At 46.5% G+C, this 21393-nt stretch overlaps 1 protein-coding gene across 1 annotated transcript in view; it reads left to right on the forward strand.

Moving 5' to 3' along the window:
* LOC126455509 (solute carrier family 22 member 7-like) overlaps positions 1 to 21393 on the forward strand; it is a 204747-nt gene that overhangs the window by 116672 nt on the left and 66682 nt on the right. Inside the window, exons 5-6 of the mRNA XM_050091259.1 lie at positions 1729 to 1891; positions 19970 to 20127. Of these exons, the coding sequence (XP_049947216.1) occupies positions 1729 to 1891; positions 19970 to 20127 (321 nt within the window). The remainder of the gene's footprint in view (positions 1 to 1728; positions 1892 to 19969; positions 20128 to 21393) is intronic.

A 21393-nucleotide genomic window follows, 5' to 3' on the forward strand; every position in this document is an offset into this window, starting at 1 on the left:
TATGTTGATTTATTGTGCCTTCCAGAATGACGAGATCATCCAGGGAGTGCCGCGAAAACATTCCTCAGACCATAACGCTCCCTCCTCCGGCCTGGACTCTTCCGACAATCCAGTGGACATCTGTCTGATGGAGGAAGTGAGGTTATTCATCTGCAAAGGCCGCCTGTCGCTACCCGGTGGACGTCCAGTTGTGGTACGGGCGTGCAAATTCGTTCGTCGCTATTGACCAGCAGTCGGCGTGGGTGCGTGAACCAGGTGCCTGTTGCGAAGGCTCATACACAGCAACGCTGGCTGGACGGTCGTTCAGGAGATGGTAGCCCCTTGGTTCATCTAGGTGGTCAGCTACTCAACAGTCGCACGTATATTATCCCGTACACGTCTCCACAGTCGCCGTTCACTCCTGTCATCTATGATCTCTACTGCACCACTGTTGCCCCGGCGCTGGTTCTGCATAGCACCATCTTGCCACACATAGTATATTTCAACCGCGACGGCACGCGAACAGTTTCAAAACAAAGCCATTTGAGAAACGCTGGCCTGAAAAACATTGATTATGCCCCTTCGGACGTCAGATAAGTCTCTCCATTTCCGCCGGCCGGTGTGGCCGAGCGGTTCTGGGCGCTTCAGTCTGGAACCGCGAAACCGCTACGTTCACAGGTTCGAATCTTGCCTCGGGCATGGATGTGTGTGATGTCCTTAGGTTAGTTAGGTTTAAGCAGTTCTCAGTTCTACGGGACTGATGACCTCAGATGTTAAGTCGCATAGTGCTCAGAGCCATTAGAACCATTTGAACCATTTGATTTTCTCAATTTCCGCATTACGACAACGACCGGACTGTTTTTCACGTCCCCCAACGCCCCACGCTTTGTATACCCTCCATTGCAAGTGGTGCCCGTGCCGTCTGTGAGTGGTTATTGCACATAGACTTCGAACAAAGGCGGTGGTCACATTAATGTTGTAAGGTGCAGTTTGTTTCTGCTAATTCTAGAATTGAGAACAACTGTGTAAGGTGAAATGACAAGTTTAATATCGCAATATTTCTGACAAAATTACAGCTTTTACACAGTTTTCAACTCGCCAACATAAAAACAGCACAATAGATAACGCATGTTGCCAACATCAAAAAGTGAAATAATTTTATGCACAACAATGTAAAATATTAACTCCGAAACGCAGCTTTCTAAAGCTTTTTCTCTGTTTCTTGTGACGCCACTAGACGCGGTCCTCTGGCCTGAATCACTTGGCCTGGGGTCGCTGCCCTTGGTCCTGCCACCCCTTTTAAGTGGTTTCTGTCGTAACTCCCACAGCGTGGCTTCGCTACACCGTTGTGGGCCTGGTTTTTCAAAACTAAAAGCGACTCTCGTTCCCTGTTCCACTTTCCGCTCAAAGACATGCATTGTATAGGAACGGTGTGTTAATTACCGTCAATTGGCTGTTATCCCTTTTTGCATTACATACTGATAGACAAATGTTCTCATAACTGCCGAATTACATTAGGGGTCATCTTCACCTTCTCGTTGCAATATGTAAAGGTCTCACGTAAGGTGCACATCTGACCATTTATTCTGCCACCTTACAGTGTGACTGGAACATATAATAAGTGAATCTTTCTATAAAAACTTCAATTTACGTTTTATTGTTATTGTTAATGTGTATTTTGTTAATGAGTAAAATATGCTGTGAGAAAACTTTAGGAAAGTAATCTGGCACTACACATTTGTTGGACAGAGTGTCAGTTCGGCTGGGAGTACGACCGCACGTGGTACACGCAGACTGCGGTCTCCCAGCACAACTGGGTGTGCAACGACGCCATCAAAGCCTCCATCGCGCTATCGCTGTCCAGCCTGGGGCAAGCCGTGGGCCTGCTGGTGTTCGGACAGCTGTCTGACGTGTGAGTACTGCGCATCTCACTCACTGCAGCTCAGCAAATTAAAACGAGGCACTCAGACGAGTCAGAGATCTAAACTCTTTCAATACTACGCTCTCCTCATTAAATGGTTTCCACAATAAAAAGGAACGTAGCAGCCTCTGCCTTTCAAATGCTTTAACTGCACAGGGTAATGGATAAATCTCTACCTATTATAAAAAGACTGAGCGCATTACAATATGTTGTAAAAAGCTGAACGTCCAAATGCGTTTTTTTTAGGAGTTCGTATCTTGGGTTCTACTGATCACAGGAAAAGGGGTCAAGTGATATGAACAGCCCTTGTCCCGACGGCCATTTGTATACTTGCCGGAAGAACAGGCAACTGTAGCCATCCCACAGTACAGGGCCAAAATTCAAACATTACAACTTTCCTCCAACACAGAGAAATTGAGTAAATCGGTTGGGTCTTTTACATTAGGTGTGGTCTAGGGTGGACCTTGGGCGGCTTATAAAACTACCATTTGTTCATCAGCAGTTCCTGAGAAAACTCCGAAAAAAATACGATTTTTTGGACACGAAAAATACCAATTGTGGTCGAGGCGACATCTATAATTTATACTCATGGCAGATCGTCGATATTTTGACCATATGTTCTTAAGCTGATATTCTCGGGGAACTTCGAAACATTTTCCGACGTCATTATCAATCACCAATATCCAGAGGTTCAAAGTTACCGTACGTATTCCAGTAAAATATGCACGTAATATCCGGTCTCACAATTACATGTAGTTTTAACTGGCGTAGTGGGTTCTAGAATCATCGCAAGGATTCTGAGGTCACCAAAATATGTTTGTAGTCAGCATTTTTTCACCAATTTCGTGACGTGTTCTCTCTGTATAATGGGCACTTCACTCCTATACAAATGTGCCCAGAGTGCAGTGACAGAAATGGGCGGAAATGTTCTTAACATGTCTGAAAAGAACTTAAAATTATGTAAAACTGGGAAGACTGTAAATTTGGTACAAAATTTGTAACAACATTTTCACTGTTCCAATAAAAAATTATAAGCCAGTAATTTTCGATGAGCATAGGGAAAACAATATCAAAACTGTGAAGAAAAAAGTTTAGAAGATGAAAACACGCTTACGTTTTGTAAGTGAAGTTACAGTGCAATCTCCTGTATGTGATCAGATAAGAGGAAACACAGATGCCAACCAAAAATGCAAAGTACTGCAAATAATCACTTATTTACGTAAGAAACTAGAAATGAACTGTTTTATAAGCTACAAATATCACATATCAAAAGAAAAGTGTATCTTTCTAGATCCCACTGAAGAAATCTTAAAGTAACAGGCGAAACGCGTCTGGAAGAAATAAAATACACTGCAGCAAGTAAAGGCGCTTTTTATTTACAAAACGAATATTTCTGTGCTTGCTGCGGATGATGGTCACGCAAAGAAAGTTGTTAATAAACAGTTTATTTACTTTTTTTTTCATGGCTCCCAGCTTCCAACTCATTCCAACGGGAATTCTTGATGCAATGACTCCTGGACAATTTTTTCCCATCGAGGTGGTGTTTCATCTAATTGAAACGTTACATCTGGCTGTATCTCATTGATCCGAGGTGTAATGTAATTCTGAAGCATTTGCAAGTACACCGTATCAGTAACATACGTTTTACCAATGAAGAATGAGCAGATATCTTTGTCGTACATTAGTGCCCACCGCACACTGGTCTTCAGGCTGTCCTTTACGTGCTGCTGTACCAGTCTCCAGACGTTACATCTATTTACCATGCCGCTCCCCCCCCCCCCCCCCCAAAAAAAACAGGACATTGATAGTGGCGACCAATGATCATGAGGGTGTGGGATGGAACTCACCGCTGGCCGGTGTGGTCGAATGGTTCTAGGCGCTTCAGTCTGGGACTGCGCGACCGCTACGGTCGCAGGTTCGAATCCTGCCTCATTGCATGGATGTGTGTGATGTCCTTAGGTTAGTTAGGTTTAAGTAGTTCTAAGTTCTAGGGGACTGATGACCTCAGATGTTAAGTCCCATAGTTCTCAGAGCCATTTGAACCATTTGAACGGAGCTCACCAATTCAGCTCAAGCTTTGTGAGTAGAAGCAGGTACATGTCCCTTTCAAGTTCCAATAATGTTTCACCTGTGTTGCCTGTAGGAAAACCTAAAACGCTTTCTGAAGATTTACAAGCAGAGTATAAGGCATCTATGACCAATACTTAACGTATTGCAATGGCCAAAAGCAGAGAATGGGCAGTTAGTCAGCTCGGGTTAGATTCTCACTGTTATCACGTTTTCTTATTTAATTCATTTTATTTATTCTTATTTCATTCATTTTATTTAATTTAAATATATTTCATCATTTCCATACATGAAATTAATATGTTCGATTTAGTTACGATTACTACCCCCTTAAGTTAAAAGGGTATAGGTGGTGGTAATAATATATCAGGAAATTTAGTATGAAACTGCGAAAAGACGATAATCGTGCCAGGCATGCCATTTTTGTTGAACAACGTAGTTTTTGCAGTTATGTATAAAGAACCCATACTATCCGCTCGCTTACATTGAAAAATGTTGCAACTGGCAATAGAATAACGTGCAGGATTAAATGTGATTTGAGACTTTCTCGGCGTATTCCAATCGTGAAATCTTCTCGGGTGATCAGCCGAGTAAAGGCGTCGTCTTCTCGCAACGTTTCGAAGGGTTTCGTACCCATCATCTTCAAGCGAAGTGTCGAGATGCTGTGTTGCGCGGTCCTATAAAGGCTCCTGGACCAGTGACTGATTCCGGGCGCCGACCAATCAGGTACCTGCGGAATCGGCTGCCGCGTCCCTGCCGGTTCCTAATACGTCTGTGGCCGCTACCGTCTTCGTGCCGGAGCGTTCTCTTCTAATTTTAGTTATTGCGGGATTCCAAGCTGTACTAAGTTGGAAACCAGTGTCTCGATTGATCAGGTTGCTGTTCAACCGAATTTCTACAGCCTCTTTGAAAACTGAATCCCAAAATCCTTTAGCGTCACACAGCTTCTTCGTACCCTCAAAGAGGAAGGTGTGTCCTTCGTTAATGCTATGTTCCGCTACCGCCGATTTTTCTGTCTGACCAAGGCGTACATTTCTAATGCGTTCCGAGCGCCTCTGCGTGATGCAGCGCTGCGTTTGTCCGATGTATTTCGTACCACATTCACATTCAATACTGTATACGCCCGGAGTCTGCAGTCCTAGGTGGTCTTTGACTGAGCCAAGTATGTCCTTAATTTTACTTGGGGCATGAAAAATTGTCTTGATGTTGTGTTTCTCCAGAATGCGGGCAATCTTGGCTGTTGGCGGTCCCGCGTATGGTAGAAATGCCAGGCATCTGGTCTCATCTTCTTCTTCTGGTGTGTCTACCTTCCTGCTCTTGTGTAGGGCGCGCGAGATTTGCGTCTCATTATAACCGTTGCTGCGGAAGGTCTTCCTTAGGTGTTGTAACTCTGCAGGTAGGCTGTCATCATCACAGATAGACTTGGCCCTGTGCACAAGTGTGTTAAGCACTGAGTTGCGTTGTGCTGGGTGGTGGCAACTCTGTGCATGAAGGTATAAATCCGTATGTGTCTTCTTCCTATACACAGCGTGACCCAAGGTGCCATCAGGGTGCCTCTTGATTAGAATGTCAAGGAAGGGCAAGCTTCCGTTTTCTTCCACCTCCATGGTGAATTGTATGTTGCTGTGTATGCTGTTGAGATGTCGCAGGAAGTCTTGCAGGTTCTCTCTGCCATGTGGCCACACGACAAACGTGTCATCCACATATCTGTAAAAGGCTTTAGGTTTCAATGGGGCGGTGTCCAGGGCTATGTCTTCAAAGTGCTCCATGTAAAGATTAGCGATGCCTGGAGCTAAGGGGGACCCCATGGCTACACCATCCACTTGTTCATAAAATTTGCCTCCACACTTGAAGTAGGTGTTTGTTAACACATGCCGGAACAGCTTTATTGTGTCCTCACTAAAGCGTGTTTCGAGCAGCGCTAGGGAGTCTTCCAGCGGTACTCGTGTGAAGAGTGAGGTGACGTCAAAGCTGACAAGAAGATCTTCTTTATCCAGGCGAAAGCCTTGTAGTACCTTCACAAACTCCGCCGAGTTCTTGACATGGTGCTCACAGTGACCCACGATCGGTTTGAGCAGTTGTGCTAGGTACTTGGCTAAACCATATGTCGGTGAGTTGATGGTGCTCACTATGGGTCGCAATGGAACTCCGTCTTTGTGGATCTTAGGGAGCCCATATAGCCGTGGTGGTGCCGGTGCTCTGGGGTACAGCTTCCTGATGACGTCCTTTTCCAGTCCAGAGTCATTGAGCAAGGCGATGGTCTTGCGAGTCACGGAAGCTGTCGTGTCCTTGTCCAGTTGCTTGTAGGCAGTATCTTGTAGCAGTGAGTTTATCTTCTGCCAATAATCTTCTTTCCTCAGTATCACCGTGGCATTGCCTTTGTCAGCAGCTAGAACGACAGTGTCCTCATCCTCACGTAGGGCCTTAAGAGCCTTCCATTCAGCAGACGTTATGTTGTTCTTGGGCATTTTTGCCTTCTCCAGGACCCTGCACGTCTCTCTCCTAACTTCCTCAGCTGCCTCCGTAATGGTGCAGACCATGAACCTCGTCATGGAAATGATGAAGGAATTCAGGGAGGCCCAAAAGCAGAACACACAGGTCCTCGCTGCCCTTCAGGCAACAGTCCAGCAGTCGCTCCCCTCTGCGACTTCCTCAGTAATATCAAAACCCCATCATGGATAGACGACCAAACATCCAAGGGCTGACAATGTGCGTCTTTAACGCAGACGGCATTGTTAATCAAGAGGTCGAGTTCCGAGAACTCATGAAGGAGTTCTCCATCGACATATGCATGATGGGGGAAACCCACCTAAAACCGGGAGTAAAAGCGACAGTTCCCAATTACGTTAGCTACCGTAAAGACAGGCCAACCCAAGGCGGAGGAGTGGCCATATATGTAAAAAGAGGGATCCCCCACCACCAGGTATACTTACCAGCTACCAACAAAATCGAAGCAGTGGCGGTGGAAGTAACCACTGCCACTGGACCCCTAACAATTGTTGCAGTCTACCGACCCCCACATGACCAGATAGATGAGGGAGACATAGCTGCTCTAGGGCAAATTGAAGGCAAACTCGTAATAGGGGGAGACTTCAATGCCAAACACCCTGACTGGAATTCTAGAGTAACCTCCAGAGCAGGCGCCAAACTGCAACAACTAGCGCGCACCGACCACTTCGAAACATGGGGTCCAGTCGAGCCCACACATTTTCCGAAAAACGGAAGCAGGCCCGATGTGTTAGACATAGCTCTCACTAGGAGGATCGCAGGATTTGTGACCGCAAGGACAATCAACAGAATGTCCTCCGACCACAACCCAGTGATTCTAGAAGTCGATGTGGGAGAATGGGTAGCACTCCCACGGTACCAGACGTCGTACAAACGTACAGACTGGGAGCGATACCAAGAAACTGTCGCCTCTGATATCGCTCGCGCTCCGCCACCTACTGCCGAAACAGTAGAACAAGCGCTACAAGACCTAACAGGCACCATCTTGCAGGCAGCGGAAGAAGCCACCCCTCCACAAAGGGATGGCCCACCGCCACAAATACAGCTCCCGGAACACTTGTTAGCTCAAATTCGACACAAGAACAGCGTGGCAAAAGAGTGGAAGATCACCAGAAATCAGGCCACCAGGAGGCTGCTCAATCGTCTACAGAGAGAACTGAAGGTAGCGCTCAATGAGCACAGAAACCAGCAATGGCAAAACCGCCTCACAGCTCTCAAAGTAGACGATCATACACTTTGGCAAGCAACCAAACAATTCACAAAAAGACGCGCTAGGATGCCGCCACTGCACGGCGAGCGGGGACTGGTCTACAGCAATGCTGAGAAGGCCAACGCCCTCACCGACTCCTTCGAGAAGCAGTTTCAAACGGCAGAACCCGAGGATGAAGAGCATGAAGAGGTAGTCAGTCGTCAACTGGCCGTATTCCTCAATGCTGAGGAGGACCCAGAGGACGAACCCATACTTTTTGCCCCCGAGGACGTGGCAAGAGTAATCAGGTCCCTCCCTACAAAAAAGGCGCCAGGGCACGACAGTGTCACAAACCAGTTAGTCAAAAAACTCCCACCCACAGCGATCACACACCTCGCGATCGTCCTCAACGAGATTACTCGTTCCCGCGAGTTCCCAGCTTGCTGGAAACATGCGGAAGTGGTCGCGATACACAAACCAGGAAAAGACCCCACAGCACTACAGGCCGATTAGCCTCTTGCCAACACTCAGCAAGATCTATGAGCGCCTCCTGCTAAAACCCATACAAAAACATATTACCAGAGAGCAAATTCTGCCGGATTTCCAATTTGGATTCCGGCAGAACCACGCTGCCCCACAACAGGTCATGAGAATGGTTGAAGCAGCCACAGAGGGCTTCAACCACAGAGGCTACTGCGGGATAGTGCTATTAGACGTAGCCAAAGCCTTTGATTCAGTATGGCATAGAGGGCTACTCTACAAGTTGTACTCACAAGGGTTTCCAGGGAGCATTGTTCAGCTAATCAAGAGCTACCTCGCGAATAGGACTTTCTCCGTCAAAGTAGAAACTGCCACCTCCACCAGAAGGCGTATTCGTGCTGGGGTGCCACAGGGATCGGTCCTGGGGCCCGTATTGTACAGCTTGTACACTGCGGACACTCCGACGGCCCCCCTGGTGCACACCGCGCAGTACGCAGACGACACAGCCTTCTACACGAGAAATGCGAACAAGGACCTGGTCATTCGTAGGCTACAAAGGGTTTTAGACGACACAGAAACCTGGGCCCGTCGCTGGCGCATCACCATCAATTCGGAGAAGACGCAGGCAATGCTGATTACCCGCAGGCTCGGAAGGCGCGAACCTCCTCAACGTCCCCCCCTCCACCTCCACCTAAATGGAACCCAACTCCCCTGGCGCAGAACCGCCAAGTACCTTGGCGTAACCCTGGACTCTCGTCTTACGTGGAAACCCCACATAGACGAGGTCCACAGGAAGGCCTGCGCCAGAATGTCCATCCTATATCCTATCCTGAACACAACCAGCTCCCTTCCCTGCCCAGTAGCAGTAAATGTTTATCAGGCCCTGATCCGGCCAGTAATGGAGTATGCGTGCCCTGTCTGGGGATACGCGGCAAAGCAGCACCTGGACAAACTCCAGAGGCTGCAGAACCGCGCCCTCAGAAGGGCACTGCACTTACCTCTTGGGTTCCCTACAGACGACTTGCACGCCGCAGCCGAAATCCCACTCCTGAGGGAGCGTTTCCAGGATCTGGCAAGGGCCTTCTACGAGGGTTCTTCCAGATCCGGAAACGCACTCATCCACTCCCTAGGTCGGTATGACATGTCCCGCGATAAGCACAAGCGCCCTATGACGATCTTCGACGACTAAGTCGAAGAGAAAATCCCAACACCCAATCCATCATCCTGTTCCTTCCCATATAACACCAAACTTCTCGCCTACCTCAGGCAAGTACCAGACACACTCACAACAATCATCACAAATCACAGACACCAAAAACTATAGAAAAATCACACACACACGTTCACAGGGGAGTAAAAGCCGAAAGGCTACAGACTCCCCCTCACACTTCCCCAAAGAGGGGAAAGCAAAAGATGAGTGCAGGCAGGCAGCATCTCGCCACTTCGCTTGAAGATGATGGGTACGAAACCCTTCGAAACGTTGCGAGAAGACGACGCCTTTACTCGGCTGATCACCCGAGAAGATTTCACGAACGTGCAGGATTTCCGAAATCTTACTCTTGGTACCACAAATTTCATCACGTGCTGCATGCCTGCAAATTTAGCACAAAGTGCTTCTTGATGTATAGAACTATGATTACCGTCCGTCAATCGTTGTAATTTCTTGCTCTTTCATTGTCGACTAAATCATTAAATTCTTTCTGCATTGTACTGTAATGCCACGAAATGTCGTTAGTCTGCCTCTTTTTGTGCAAAAAGTCACTAGATCTATAACGTCCTTCATGCCAGATCAAATAGCGAAGGTTAAACGGCGCTGACGTCACGATTCTGCCGAAACTAACAAGGAAACCTCCCCATCGCACCCCCCTCAGATTTAATTATAAGTTGGCATAGTGGATAGGCCTTGAAAAACTGAACACAGGTCAATCGAGAAAACAGGAAGAAGTTGTGTGGAACTATGAAAAAAATAAGCAAAATATACAAACTGAGTACTCCTTGTGCAAGATAGGCAACATGATTGAAATGGTCCCGTGGTCCCGTGCTTTGCGTGAGCAGCTGCGGAACGAGAGGTCCTTGGTTCAAGTCTTCCCTCGAGTGAAAAGTTTATTTTCGCAAAGTTATGATCTGTGCGTTCGTTCATTGACGTCTCTGTTCACTGTAATAAGTTTAGTGTCTGTGTTTTGCAACAGCACCACAAAACAGTGCGATTAATAGACGAAAGGACGTGCCTCTCCAATGGGAACCGAAAACATTTGATCGCCAGGTCATAGGTCAACCGATTCCTCCACAGGAAAACACGTCTGATATATTCTATACGACACCGGTGACGGCATGTGCGTGACATGACAGGAATATGTTGTCGACCCACCTAACTTGTACACTTGGCGAATGGGTAAAACGATCCTTCTACGCCCGATTTAGATTTTCTTGTGGATGTGATAATCACTCCCAAAAAGTGCTGAAAACATAAGAGTTTGTGACATAAACTACAACAAATGAATGCAACAGTTTCACAGGAGAGCTTCTGTAAAGTTTGGAAGGTAGGAGACGAGATACTGGCAGAAGTAAAGCTGTGAGTACCGACCGTGAGTCGTGCTTCGGTAGCTCAGGTGGTAGAGCACTTGCCCGCGAAAGGCAAAGGTCCCGAGTTCGAATCTCGGTCGGGCACACAGTTTTAATCTACCAGGAAGTTTCATATCAGCGCACACTCCGCTGCAGAGTGAAAATCTCATTCTGGATTCCACTGTTTTGTTTGTCTCAGCCAGCGTCAGTAGTATCGTTGGCCTGTGTCGTTGCTTGTTGACGTGAACGTTTAAGTTTAGTTCCTTTGTTCGTTTATTTCGTTTTTCGCTACTTCCTGTACTCGGGTAGGCGCGCCGGCCCCAGATCGAATCCGCCCAGCGGATTAACGACGAGGGCCGATGTGCCGGCCAGCCTGGATGTGGTTTTTAGGCGGTTTTCCACATCCCGCTAGGTGAATACCGGGCTGGTCCCCATGTTCCGCCTCAGTTATACGGCTCGCAGACGTCTGAACACATTCGCACTATTCCATGGATTACATTCGATGCAGACAGTTGGGGTACACTAATTCCGTCCCGGGGGTACAGGATGGTGGCAGGAAGGGCATCCGGCCACCTCTTTACCATTAACATGCCAAGTCCGATTAACGATGACTGACCCTGCGTAATTGCAGGACAAGGCTCAAGTGATAGATAGAGTTCGTTTATTTCGCTTTTGTCACTTTTAAAATGCTAACCCATGAAGACCGTGTGTTTTTAGTCGAACAAGTGTTCACAGCTGGCGGTAAATACGCAGTTTCAGTTCGTCAAACATTTAATTCAGTTTTCCCGGAGACAACACTCCCACATCGCGATTCTGTGCGAGATTTAATTAAGAAATTTCGAAGTACGGGTTCAGTGACAGATGCACCGAAAAGTGGTCGTCCATGAATCCGAACAAGACAGTATGAAAACTCGCCCAGGAAATCGATGTTAGTGTCGGAACGGCCCACACAGCTGTAAGGAAAAAAATTAGAACCTTTCCCAAACAAAGTGACAGCCGTTCAAGAACTGAAAAATACTGATCATGGCAAGAGACTGCATTATTGTCAATGGTTCAAAATTTCGTTCAAGAAAATGGAACGAATATTCTTAATGAAACGTTTTTCACTGATGAGGCGTGGTTTCATTTCTCCGGGTACATGAACTCACAAAATTTTCGTACGTGGAATACTGCAAATCTATTGTGTATTCGTGAGGAACTACTTCATTCTGTGAAAATAGGAGTTTGGATTGCAATTTCTAGACGTCGGATTGTGGGTCCCATATTTTTCAACGAAACAATAAACGCACAACGATACTGCAGTGATATTCTGTATCCATTCATGGGAGAACTTGTGTTAAGTGAAATACTGAACGGTTATTTTCAACAAGATGGTGCAACCGCGCATGCAGCTCACGTTTCAATGTCACTGCTTGCTGATGTTTTTGGTGGTCGCAAAATTTCACAGGGACTTTGGCCTCCACGATCGCCTGACCTAACACCACCTGACTTTTTCTGCTAGGGTGCAGCGAAAGCAGCTGTCTATAAAAAAACTGTCCAAAATCCATCGATGAATTGAATACTGCAATATCCACTTTCACTGCTAATGATAGTATGGATGCAAGGTATCGTATTTTACAGACTATTAGACATACTTTTTTCTTCGAAAATTGCCTCCAAATTCATCTACATCTACATCTACATGCATACTCTGCAAACCACATTTAAGTGCCTGGCAGAGGGTATGTATGTATGTTAACCGGGTACCTAGAAACGACGGAGAGGCTCCGTCCCCGCCGCAGCCGCAGTGGTCCACAACCCCACGACGACTACCGCAGTCCACTTCACCCCTCTGCCTCCCCACACGGAACCCAGGGTTATTGTGCGGATCGTCCCCCGGTGGACCCCCCATGGAACGTCTGACACCAGACGAGTGTAACCCCTATGTTTGCGTGGTTGAGTAATGCTGGTGTACGCGTACGTGGAGAACTTGTTTGTGCAGCAATCGCCGACATAGTGTAACTGAGGTGGAATAAGGGGAACCAGCCCGCATTCACCGAGGCAGATGGAAAACCGCCTAAAAACCATCCACAGACTGGCCGGTTCACCGGACCTCGACACAAATCCGCCGGGCGGATTCGTGCCTGGGTCCAGGTGCTCCTTCCCGCCCGGAAAGGCGTGCGTTAGACCGCACTGCCAACCTGGCGGGCTCTGGCAGAGGGTTCATCGAACCACCTTCACAATTCTCCATTATTCCAATCTCGTTTAGAGCGTGGAAAAAATGAACACCTATATCTTTCTGTACGAACTCTGATTTCCCTTATTTTATCTTGGTGATCGTTCCTCCATATGTAGGTCGGTCTTAACAAAATATTTTCGCATTCAGAGCAGAAGGTTGGTGATTGGAATTTCATGAGAAGATTCCGTCACAAAGAAAAACGCCCAAATCCTGTATCATTCCTATAACACTCTCTCCCATATTTCGCGATAATACAAAACTTGTTACCTTTCTTTGAACTTTTTCGATGTACTCTGTCAGTCCTTTCTGGTAAGGATCCCACACCGCGCAGCAGTATTCTAAAAGAGGACGTACAAGCGTAGTGTAGGCAGTCTCCTTAGTATGTCTGTTACATTTTCTAAGTGTCCTGCCAATAAAACGCAGTCTTTGGTTAGCCTTCCCCACAACATTTTCTATGTGTTCCTTCCAATTGAAGTTGTTCATAATTGTAATACCCAGGTATTTAGTTGAATTTACGGGTTTTAGATTAGACTGATTTATAGTGTAACCGAAGTTTAACGAATTCCTTTTAGCACTCAGCCGGCCGCGGTGGTCTAGCGGTTCTAGGCGCTCAGTCCGGAACCGCGCGACCGCTACGGTCGCAGGTTCGAATCCTGCCTCGGGCATGGATGTGTGTGATGTCCTTAGGTTAGTTAGGTTTAAGTAGTTCTAAGTTCTAGGGGACTGATGACCACAGATGTTAAGTCCCTTAGTGCTCAGAGCCATTTGAACCATTTTTTTTAGCACTCATGTGGAGGACCTCACACAGGTGCATCTTATACTCGAAATTAATGCAAAAATGTCGAGTGTTTGATTTAAAATTCTCGCCAGAATTAAAAATGGCCTCTCTCTATCTGCCAACATTGGACTCAACTGGCAGCAGTAGCAGAGCAGCGATGCGACGAAGGTGAGTTGCGGGTATTTACGAGCCTCCTAATACTATCTCCCTCCCGCCCCGTCACTGCAAACAAAGCACTGTCTAGCTTATAATGCGTCATTGCACTTTACAGTCCCAGTGAACTCGAATTCAAAGCGATTTGTGTTTTCGGTAACAGTACAATATTTTCGTTAGTATCTGGTTTCGTAATGGAAAAAAATAAAAGGTATTCGTATGACGTGGGCTGAAAATTGGCAGGAATAGCATATGCAGAAGAACATGGAAACAGAACAACTGAGCACGAACATAAAAAACCACTCGCTATTGGCAGGCTATTGAGGAAGAACTGAAAGGAATGAGAAATACTAAATGTGCAAATAAAGGAATGAATGTAAAATGGCCAAAACTAGAAGATGACGTATTGAAGTGGATTCAAGGGCACAGTCAAAATGGCATCGGAATTAATTCAAAAACGATTCAAATACACTCTTGTAAATTAGCACTACATTGGAACTTAACAGACTTTAAGGTTGGACTTGTTTGATGCTACAGGTTTATGAAGCTTCATGGACTTAGCAAGCGAATCAAAATCAAAATATCTCATAAAATGCCACAAGAATTTGAAGAGGAAATATTATCTTTCCAACGCTTTATTAGTCAGTATCGAAAGAAAACCAGTGTCGACCTAAGCCAAATAGCGAAATTCCTCTGACATTTGATATGTAGAGTAACAGAAGTGTTGCCATGAAAGGTGCTAAAAATGGTTCAAATGGCTCTGAGCGCTATGGGACTTAACATCTGAGGTCATCAGTCCCCTAGAACTTAGAACTACTTAAACTTAACAAACCTAAGGACATCACACACATCCATTCCCGAGGCAGGACTGAAGCGCCTAGAACCGCTCGGCCACTGAGGCCGGCGAAAGGTGCTAAAACTGTAACTATAAAAACAAGTCGATACGAAAAAATGCACTCCACTTATGTCTGTTCATGTTGTGCTGACGGTACTAAACATAATTCAATGATCATTTTCAAGCGCAAAACAACGGCAAAACCTTGTGAAATACCGCCACTTGTTGTTCTTGTTGTTCATGTCCATAACAAAGGTAGGATGGACGAGGGTGGTATGAAATTATGGGTTAACAGAGTGTGGGAGACAAGGAAAGGTACTTCATTGCAGAAGAATTCTCTTCATTCTATAGAGCCGGCCGCGGTGGTCGTGCGGTTCTAGGCGCTGCAGTCCGGAACCGCGAGACTGCTACGGTCACAGGTTCGAATCCTGCCTCGGGCATGAATGTGTGTGATGCCCTTAGGTTACTTAGGTTTAAGTAGTTCTAAGTTCTAGGGGACTGATGACCTAAGATGTTAAATCCCATAGTGCTCAGAGCCATTTGAACCATTCTCTAGATTAGTTTTGTAGTTTGTTTTATTTTATTATATTAAGTGTATAGCTATGGTGTTCTTTTAATCATTGACAAAGGTCTTCTTAGGCACTTGTGGGTTTTATTGTTCTGAAGAAGGTGTAGTTATCTACGCCGAAACCTAGGTTAGCGCTTAACACTAAGTGCTTTTTTCGCAATCGAGGCGGGTTTTTAGTTTTTTAATATATTAACCAACGATTGCTGACGCGCTGCGATGTTGAAGGTTCTTAAGTTTCGTAGTTATTTGAAAAATTCTGTGAAAGAGATATTGAGACAGGAAATTCAGAGCTTGCTGTTATTCTGGGAGGACTTACTTCACAATTACAACCTCTTGATGTCCCGACAAATCAACTATTTAAAGCGTATATGAGAGAGAAAAGGAACAAGTGGATGACCGATGAAACACAACATGGATTCACGCCGAAGGGAGTTTCAAAACGACCTACAATCAAACAAGTGTGTTAGTGGATTAAAAAGTCGTGGTCTAGAGTGAGAGAAGACATTACCGTTAAATCTTTCAAGAAGTGTGAAACAAGTAACATCTTGTGTACGAAAGAGATAACGACGAGAAAGAAGAAGAAGAAGAAAAAGAAGAAAATCCTGATGACGATTTTCAGGGATTTTAAAGGTCAGTTCGTTTTTATGAAATAAGATTTTTTCATCTGGCTTTGCAATGTAAATATGTTATTTAAAAAAACTGCTTTAAAATTAAGGTGTGTCTTATAATCCGTAGCGTCTTATAGTCCTTAAAATATGGTATTCACAACTGAAAACTTCTGTATGATCGATATATGGTTTTCAGGTAGAACATCATTTTTTTAGACTTTTAGTGACATTATTATTCATCTGCTGGAAATTATTATTAAATTGTAAAATGTGTGAAGTTCGTTCATGTGTAGGTTTACTAAAACTGGTTTCCTTATGAGCGAGCTGCCGCCTTAGGGCTTCTCACACTGTATGAAATACACAACACACCCATAACAAAAAAATGGTTCAAATGGCTCTGAGCACTATGGGACTCAACTGCTGAGGTCATTAGTCCCCTAGAACTTAGAACTAGTTAAACCTAACTAACCTAAGGACATCACACACATCCATGCCCGAGGCAGGATTCGAACCTGCGACCGTAGCGGTCTCGCGGTTCCAGACTGCAGCGCCAGAACCGCGCGGCCACTTCGGCCGGCACACCCATAACAGGTGACCTACTGTTTGTTCACCCTCTCCACGCGTACAAGCAGCACTTGGGGCTAGCTTGAACCAAAGACAGTGAGACATTAAATTTCCATTCTCGTTTAACACTGTTGTAAGATTAGATGACTGCGGTAACCTTATCAGTAGGGATAAAAATCTTTTACGATCGCCCCTTTCTTTCTAAGTGCATCTTAACTTCCTTCTGATCACAGAAGAAACGATTCTGTTATAGTTTTCTGTTGCGTTTTCTAGAGTTGCTTGTTTGGCTAGTGCATTCCCAGGATTTCCCACATGTGCTTTTGCCCATTAGAAGTTTTCATTCCATTTCCTCTGACGCAATTCCCTCATTTTGATTCTGACCCCTATTAAATATTTATGATTCCTGGCATGTTTTTAATGAATCCAGCGTAATTCAAGTGTATGTGCATATTACAGCTGCCATTTATTTGTTGTAAGTTCTTTAGTTTATCGAAGACTCACAAGACTGCCGATTGTTCTCGTTGGTTAATGGTGGACCCATTCTTTAGTGCAGGGCTGCCCAACCTGTGGTCCGCGGACCCCTTAGGGGTCCGCCGGCTCTTTCTAGGGGGTCCGCGGCCACCTTTCACCAAATCGTGTAAAGTAATGAGTAAAATTATTGAATAAAAATGTGAAAATCAAATTCATCATTTTTTTTTTCGTGTGAAAAACATGTGTACTTTTACTTCAGGTCGTATCCCCGAGCAGCCTTTGCGGTTCCTAAGTGAGAACGTATACACAGTTTAGTGCCGGAGAATGCGGATTCTCTGATCGACTGTTCCGCAATAATATGGGGGTCGATTGTGCGCCGGCTCACGGCGCTAGATGCGCTGAAACCTTTTACGCATGCGTGGAGCGAGCTATGTCGACCAGTCACAGCGCTCGCTGGCACGTATGCGGCCCCAGGCATCATTAAATGTTAAACTTGCTTTGTCAGGGCACTACCTGTTTCAGAAGTCGATTTTTGACTAGGTTATTACTTCTAACATGGATCGGTGGCTGAAGTCAGGGTGTAGTTTCTCCATCGCCTTCACAACAAGGGAAGTTTCCAGTTGAAATGAATGAGGAGGGAGGACGACCAAAGGAAGACTTTACATACATTTGACAATTTTTATTCGGATTTCACGAAAAACCACACACACACACACACACAACCACACACACACACGACTGTTACGAAATATGCATGCTCCTTACACAACAGTAGCCAAATAGTAGAAGTGAACAGACCATAAGCGACAGCTTGTCAACAGCGAACGTTTTGGACGTGACGTTGATTGCTCTTGGAGGAAGAAAGCTCCATCGTGTGAAATTTCAATTACCAAGAAATTTTAATCAGGCTATAGTGTGTTGAACAAAGGGAGTAAATCAACTAGTAAGTGTCTGGATACAGTGAGAATTCAAATTGGATCGTTAATTTCAAGTTATTTCTATTCATCTCTGAACCAAAGACTATTGATACTTCGAGGGGGGGGGGGGTCATTGGGAACATGGCACCTGGATTAAGAAGCTTTCAGTTCTCATGGGTTTCGCTCTGAAATTTGAAGTTACTGTGCTGTTGACTGACTAGGGGTCCGCCATGGATTTTCGACTGAAGAAGCGGTCCGTCAGCTGAAAAGGTTGGGAAGCCCTGCTTTAGTGTGTACTTTAACTGATAGGAAGATGTGCCGTAAATGATTATTACCACTCCTGAATCTGTTCCGTTCTCTGAATACACTCCTGGAAATGGAAAAAAGAACACATTGACACCGGTGTGTCAGACCCACCATACTTGCTCCGGACACTGCGGGAGGGCTGTACAAGCAATGATCACACGCACGGCACAGCGGACACACCAGGAACCGCGGTGTTGGCCGTCGAATGGCGCTAGCTGCGCAGCATTTGTGCACCGCCGCCGTCAGTGTTAGCCAGTTTGCCGTGGCATACGGAGCTCCATCGCAGTCTTTAACACTGGTAGCATGCCGCGACAGCGTGGACGTGAACCGTATGTGCAGTTGACGGACTTTGAGCGAGGGCGTATAGTGGGCATGCGGGAGGCCGGGTGGACGTACCGCCGAATTGCTCAACACGTGGGGCGTGAGGTCTCCACAGTACATCGATGTTGTCGCCAGTGGTCGGCGGAAGGTGCACGTGCCCGTCGACCTGGGACCGGACCGCAGCGACGCACGGATGCACGCCAAGACCGTAGGATCCTACGCAGTGCCGTAGGGGACCGCACCGCCACTTCCCAGCAAATTAGGGACACTGTTGCTCCTGGGGTATCGGCGAGGACCATTCGCAACCGTCTCCATGAAGCTGGGCTACGGTCCCGCACACCGTTAGGCCGTCTTCCGCTCACGCCCCAACATCGTGCAGCCCGCCTCCAGTGGTGTCGCGATAGGCGTGAATGGAGGGACGAATGGAGACGTATCGTCTTCAGCGATGAGAGTCGCTTCTGCCTTGGTGCCAATGATGGTCGTATGCTTGTTTGGCGCCGTGCAGGTGAGCGCCACAATCAGGACTGCATACGACCGAGGCACACAGGGCCAACACCCGGCATCATGGTGTGGGGAGCGATCTCCTACACTGGCCGTACACCACTGGTGATCGTCGAGGGGACACTGAATAGTGCACGGTACATCCAAACCGTCATCGAACCCATCGTTCTACCATTCCTAGACCGGCAAGGGAACTTGCTGTTCCAACAGGACAATGCACGTCCGCATGTATCCCGTGCCACCCAACGTGCTCCAGAAGGTGTAAGTCAACTACCCTGGCCAGCAAGATCTCCGGATCTGTCCCCCATTGAGCATGTTTTGGACTGGATGAAGCGTCGTCTCACGCGGTCTGCACGTCCAGCACGAACGCTGGTCCAACTGAGGCGCCAGGTGGAAATGGCATGGCAAGCCGTTCCACAGGACTACATCCAGCATCTCTACGATAGTCTCGATGGGAGAATAGCAGCCTGCATTGCTGCGAAAGGTGGATATACACTGTACTAGTGCCGACATTGTGCATGCTCTGTTGCCTGTGTCTATGTGCCTGTGGTTCTGTCAGTGTGATCATGTGATGTATCTGACCCCAGGAATGTGTCAATAAAGTTTCCCCTTCCTGGGACAATGAATTCACGGTGTTCTTATTTCAATTTCCAGGAGTGTAGTTAGGCAGATGTGCCGTTTATGATTATTACCAGTCCTGAACCTGTTGCGTTCTCCGAATAGGTCTCATAGGTATAAACCTATTGTGAATATTCCTTGAGTTTTAAACTTTCTTCTAAAGTTATAGTACTTGCTGGGCGGGCCACTGTTTGACATCTAAAGGGATGTCTGCGTGTTCGGTTTTTATAATATTATTCAGCTCTTGCCTGGGGTTTAATAATTGATGGTCTAAGGCCTGTTAGAGTGCACACGCTTAAGTAAACAATTACATGTGTCTCTGTTATTTTGTTGTATCCTTTTGATGACTAACGGCGTGCGACCACACCGCTGCGTAACTGCGACCGTGTCTTCCTTGCCCGCCAGCGTGGGCCGCCGTCCAGTGTTCCACGTGGCGGCGGTGTGCGTCCTGCTGGGCCGCATCGGCTGCGTCTTCTCGTCCGACATTTACTGGCTGTTCGCCGCCGCCATCTTCCTGGGCGGCAGCAGCTACGGCGCCTGCTACAGCACCACCCTCACCCTAGGTAGGTACCAATGTGCACCGGCTGAATACACATACAAATCAGTGAATCCGTCCTCACAATACTTCATCAGTGCAGCCTATTTTGTAATGTAAGACTATTCAAAAACTCTTATGAAGTACTTAATACAGGGTGGTCCATTGATAGTGACCGGACCAAATATCTCACGAAATAAGCGTCAAACGAAAAAACTACAAAGAACGAAACTTGTCTAGCTTGAGGGGGGAAACCAGATGGCGCTATGGTTGGCCCGCTAGATGGCGCTGCCATAGGTCAAACGGATATCAACTGCATTTTTTAAAATAGGAACCCCCATTTTTATTACATATTCGTGTAGTACGTAAACAAATATGAATGTTTTACTTGGACCACTTTCTTCGCTTTGTGACAGATGGCGCTGTAATAGTCACAAACATATAAGTACGTGGTATCACGTTTACCAATTGCGGAAAAGGTCGATATCGTGTTGATTTATGGCTATTGTGATCAAAATGCCCAACGGGCGTGTTCTATGTATGCTGCTCGGTATCCTGGACGACATCATCCAAGTGTCCGGACCGTTCGCCGGATAGTTACGTTATTTAATGAAACAGGAAGTGTTCAGCCACATGTAAAACGTCAACCACGACCGGCAACAAATGATGATGCCCAAGTAGGTGTTTTAGCTGCTGTCGCGGCTAAACCGCACATCAGTAGCAGACAAACTGCGCGAGGATTGGGAATCTCCAAAACGTCGGTGTTGAGAATGCTACATCAACATCGATTGCACCCGTACCATGTTTCTATGCACCAGGAATTGCATGGCGACGACTTTGAACGTCGTGTACAGTTCTGCCACTGGGCACAAGAGAAATTTCGGGACGATGACAGATTTTTTGCACGCGTTCTATTTAGCGACGAAGCGTCATTCACCAACAGCGGTAACGTAAACAGGCATAATATTCACTATTGGGCAACGGAAATTCCACGATGGCTGTGACAAGTGGAACATCAGCGACGTTGGCGGGTTAATGTATGGTCCGCCATCATGGGAGGAAGGATAATTGGCCCCCACGTTATCGATCGCAATCTAAATGGTGCAATGTATGCTGATTTCCTACGTAATGTTCTACCGATGTTACTACAAGATGTTTCACTGCATGTCAGAATGGCGATGTACTTCCAACATGAAGGATGTCCGGCACATAGCTCGCGTGCGGTTGAAGCGGTATTGAATAGCATGTTTCACGACATGTGGATTCGTCGTCGAAGCACCATACCATGGCCCGC

This window comes from Schistocerca serialis, chromosome 2, assembly GCF_023864345.2.
Source record: "Schistocerca serialis cubense isolate TAMUIC-IGC-003099 chromosome 2, iqSchSeri2.2, whole genome shotgun sequence".
Taxonomy (NCBI): Eukaryota; Metazoa; Arthropoda; class Insecta; order Orthoptera; family Acrididae; genus Schistocerca; species Schistocerca serialis.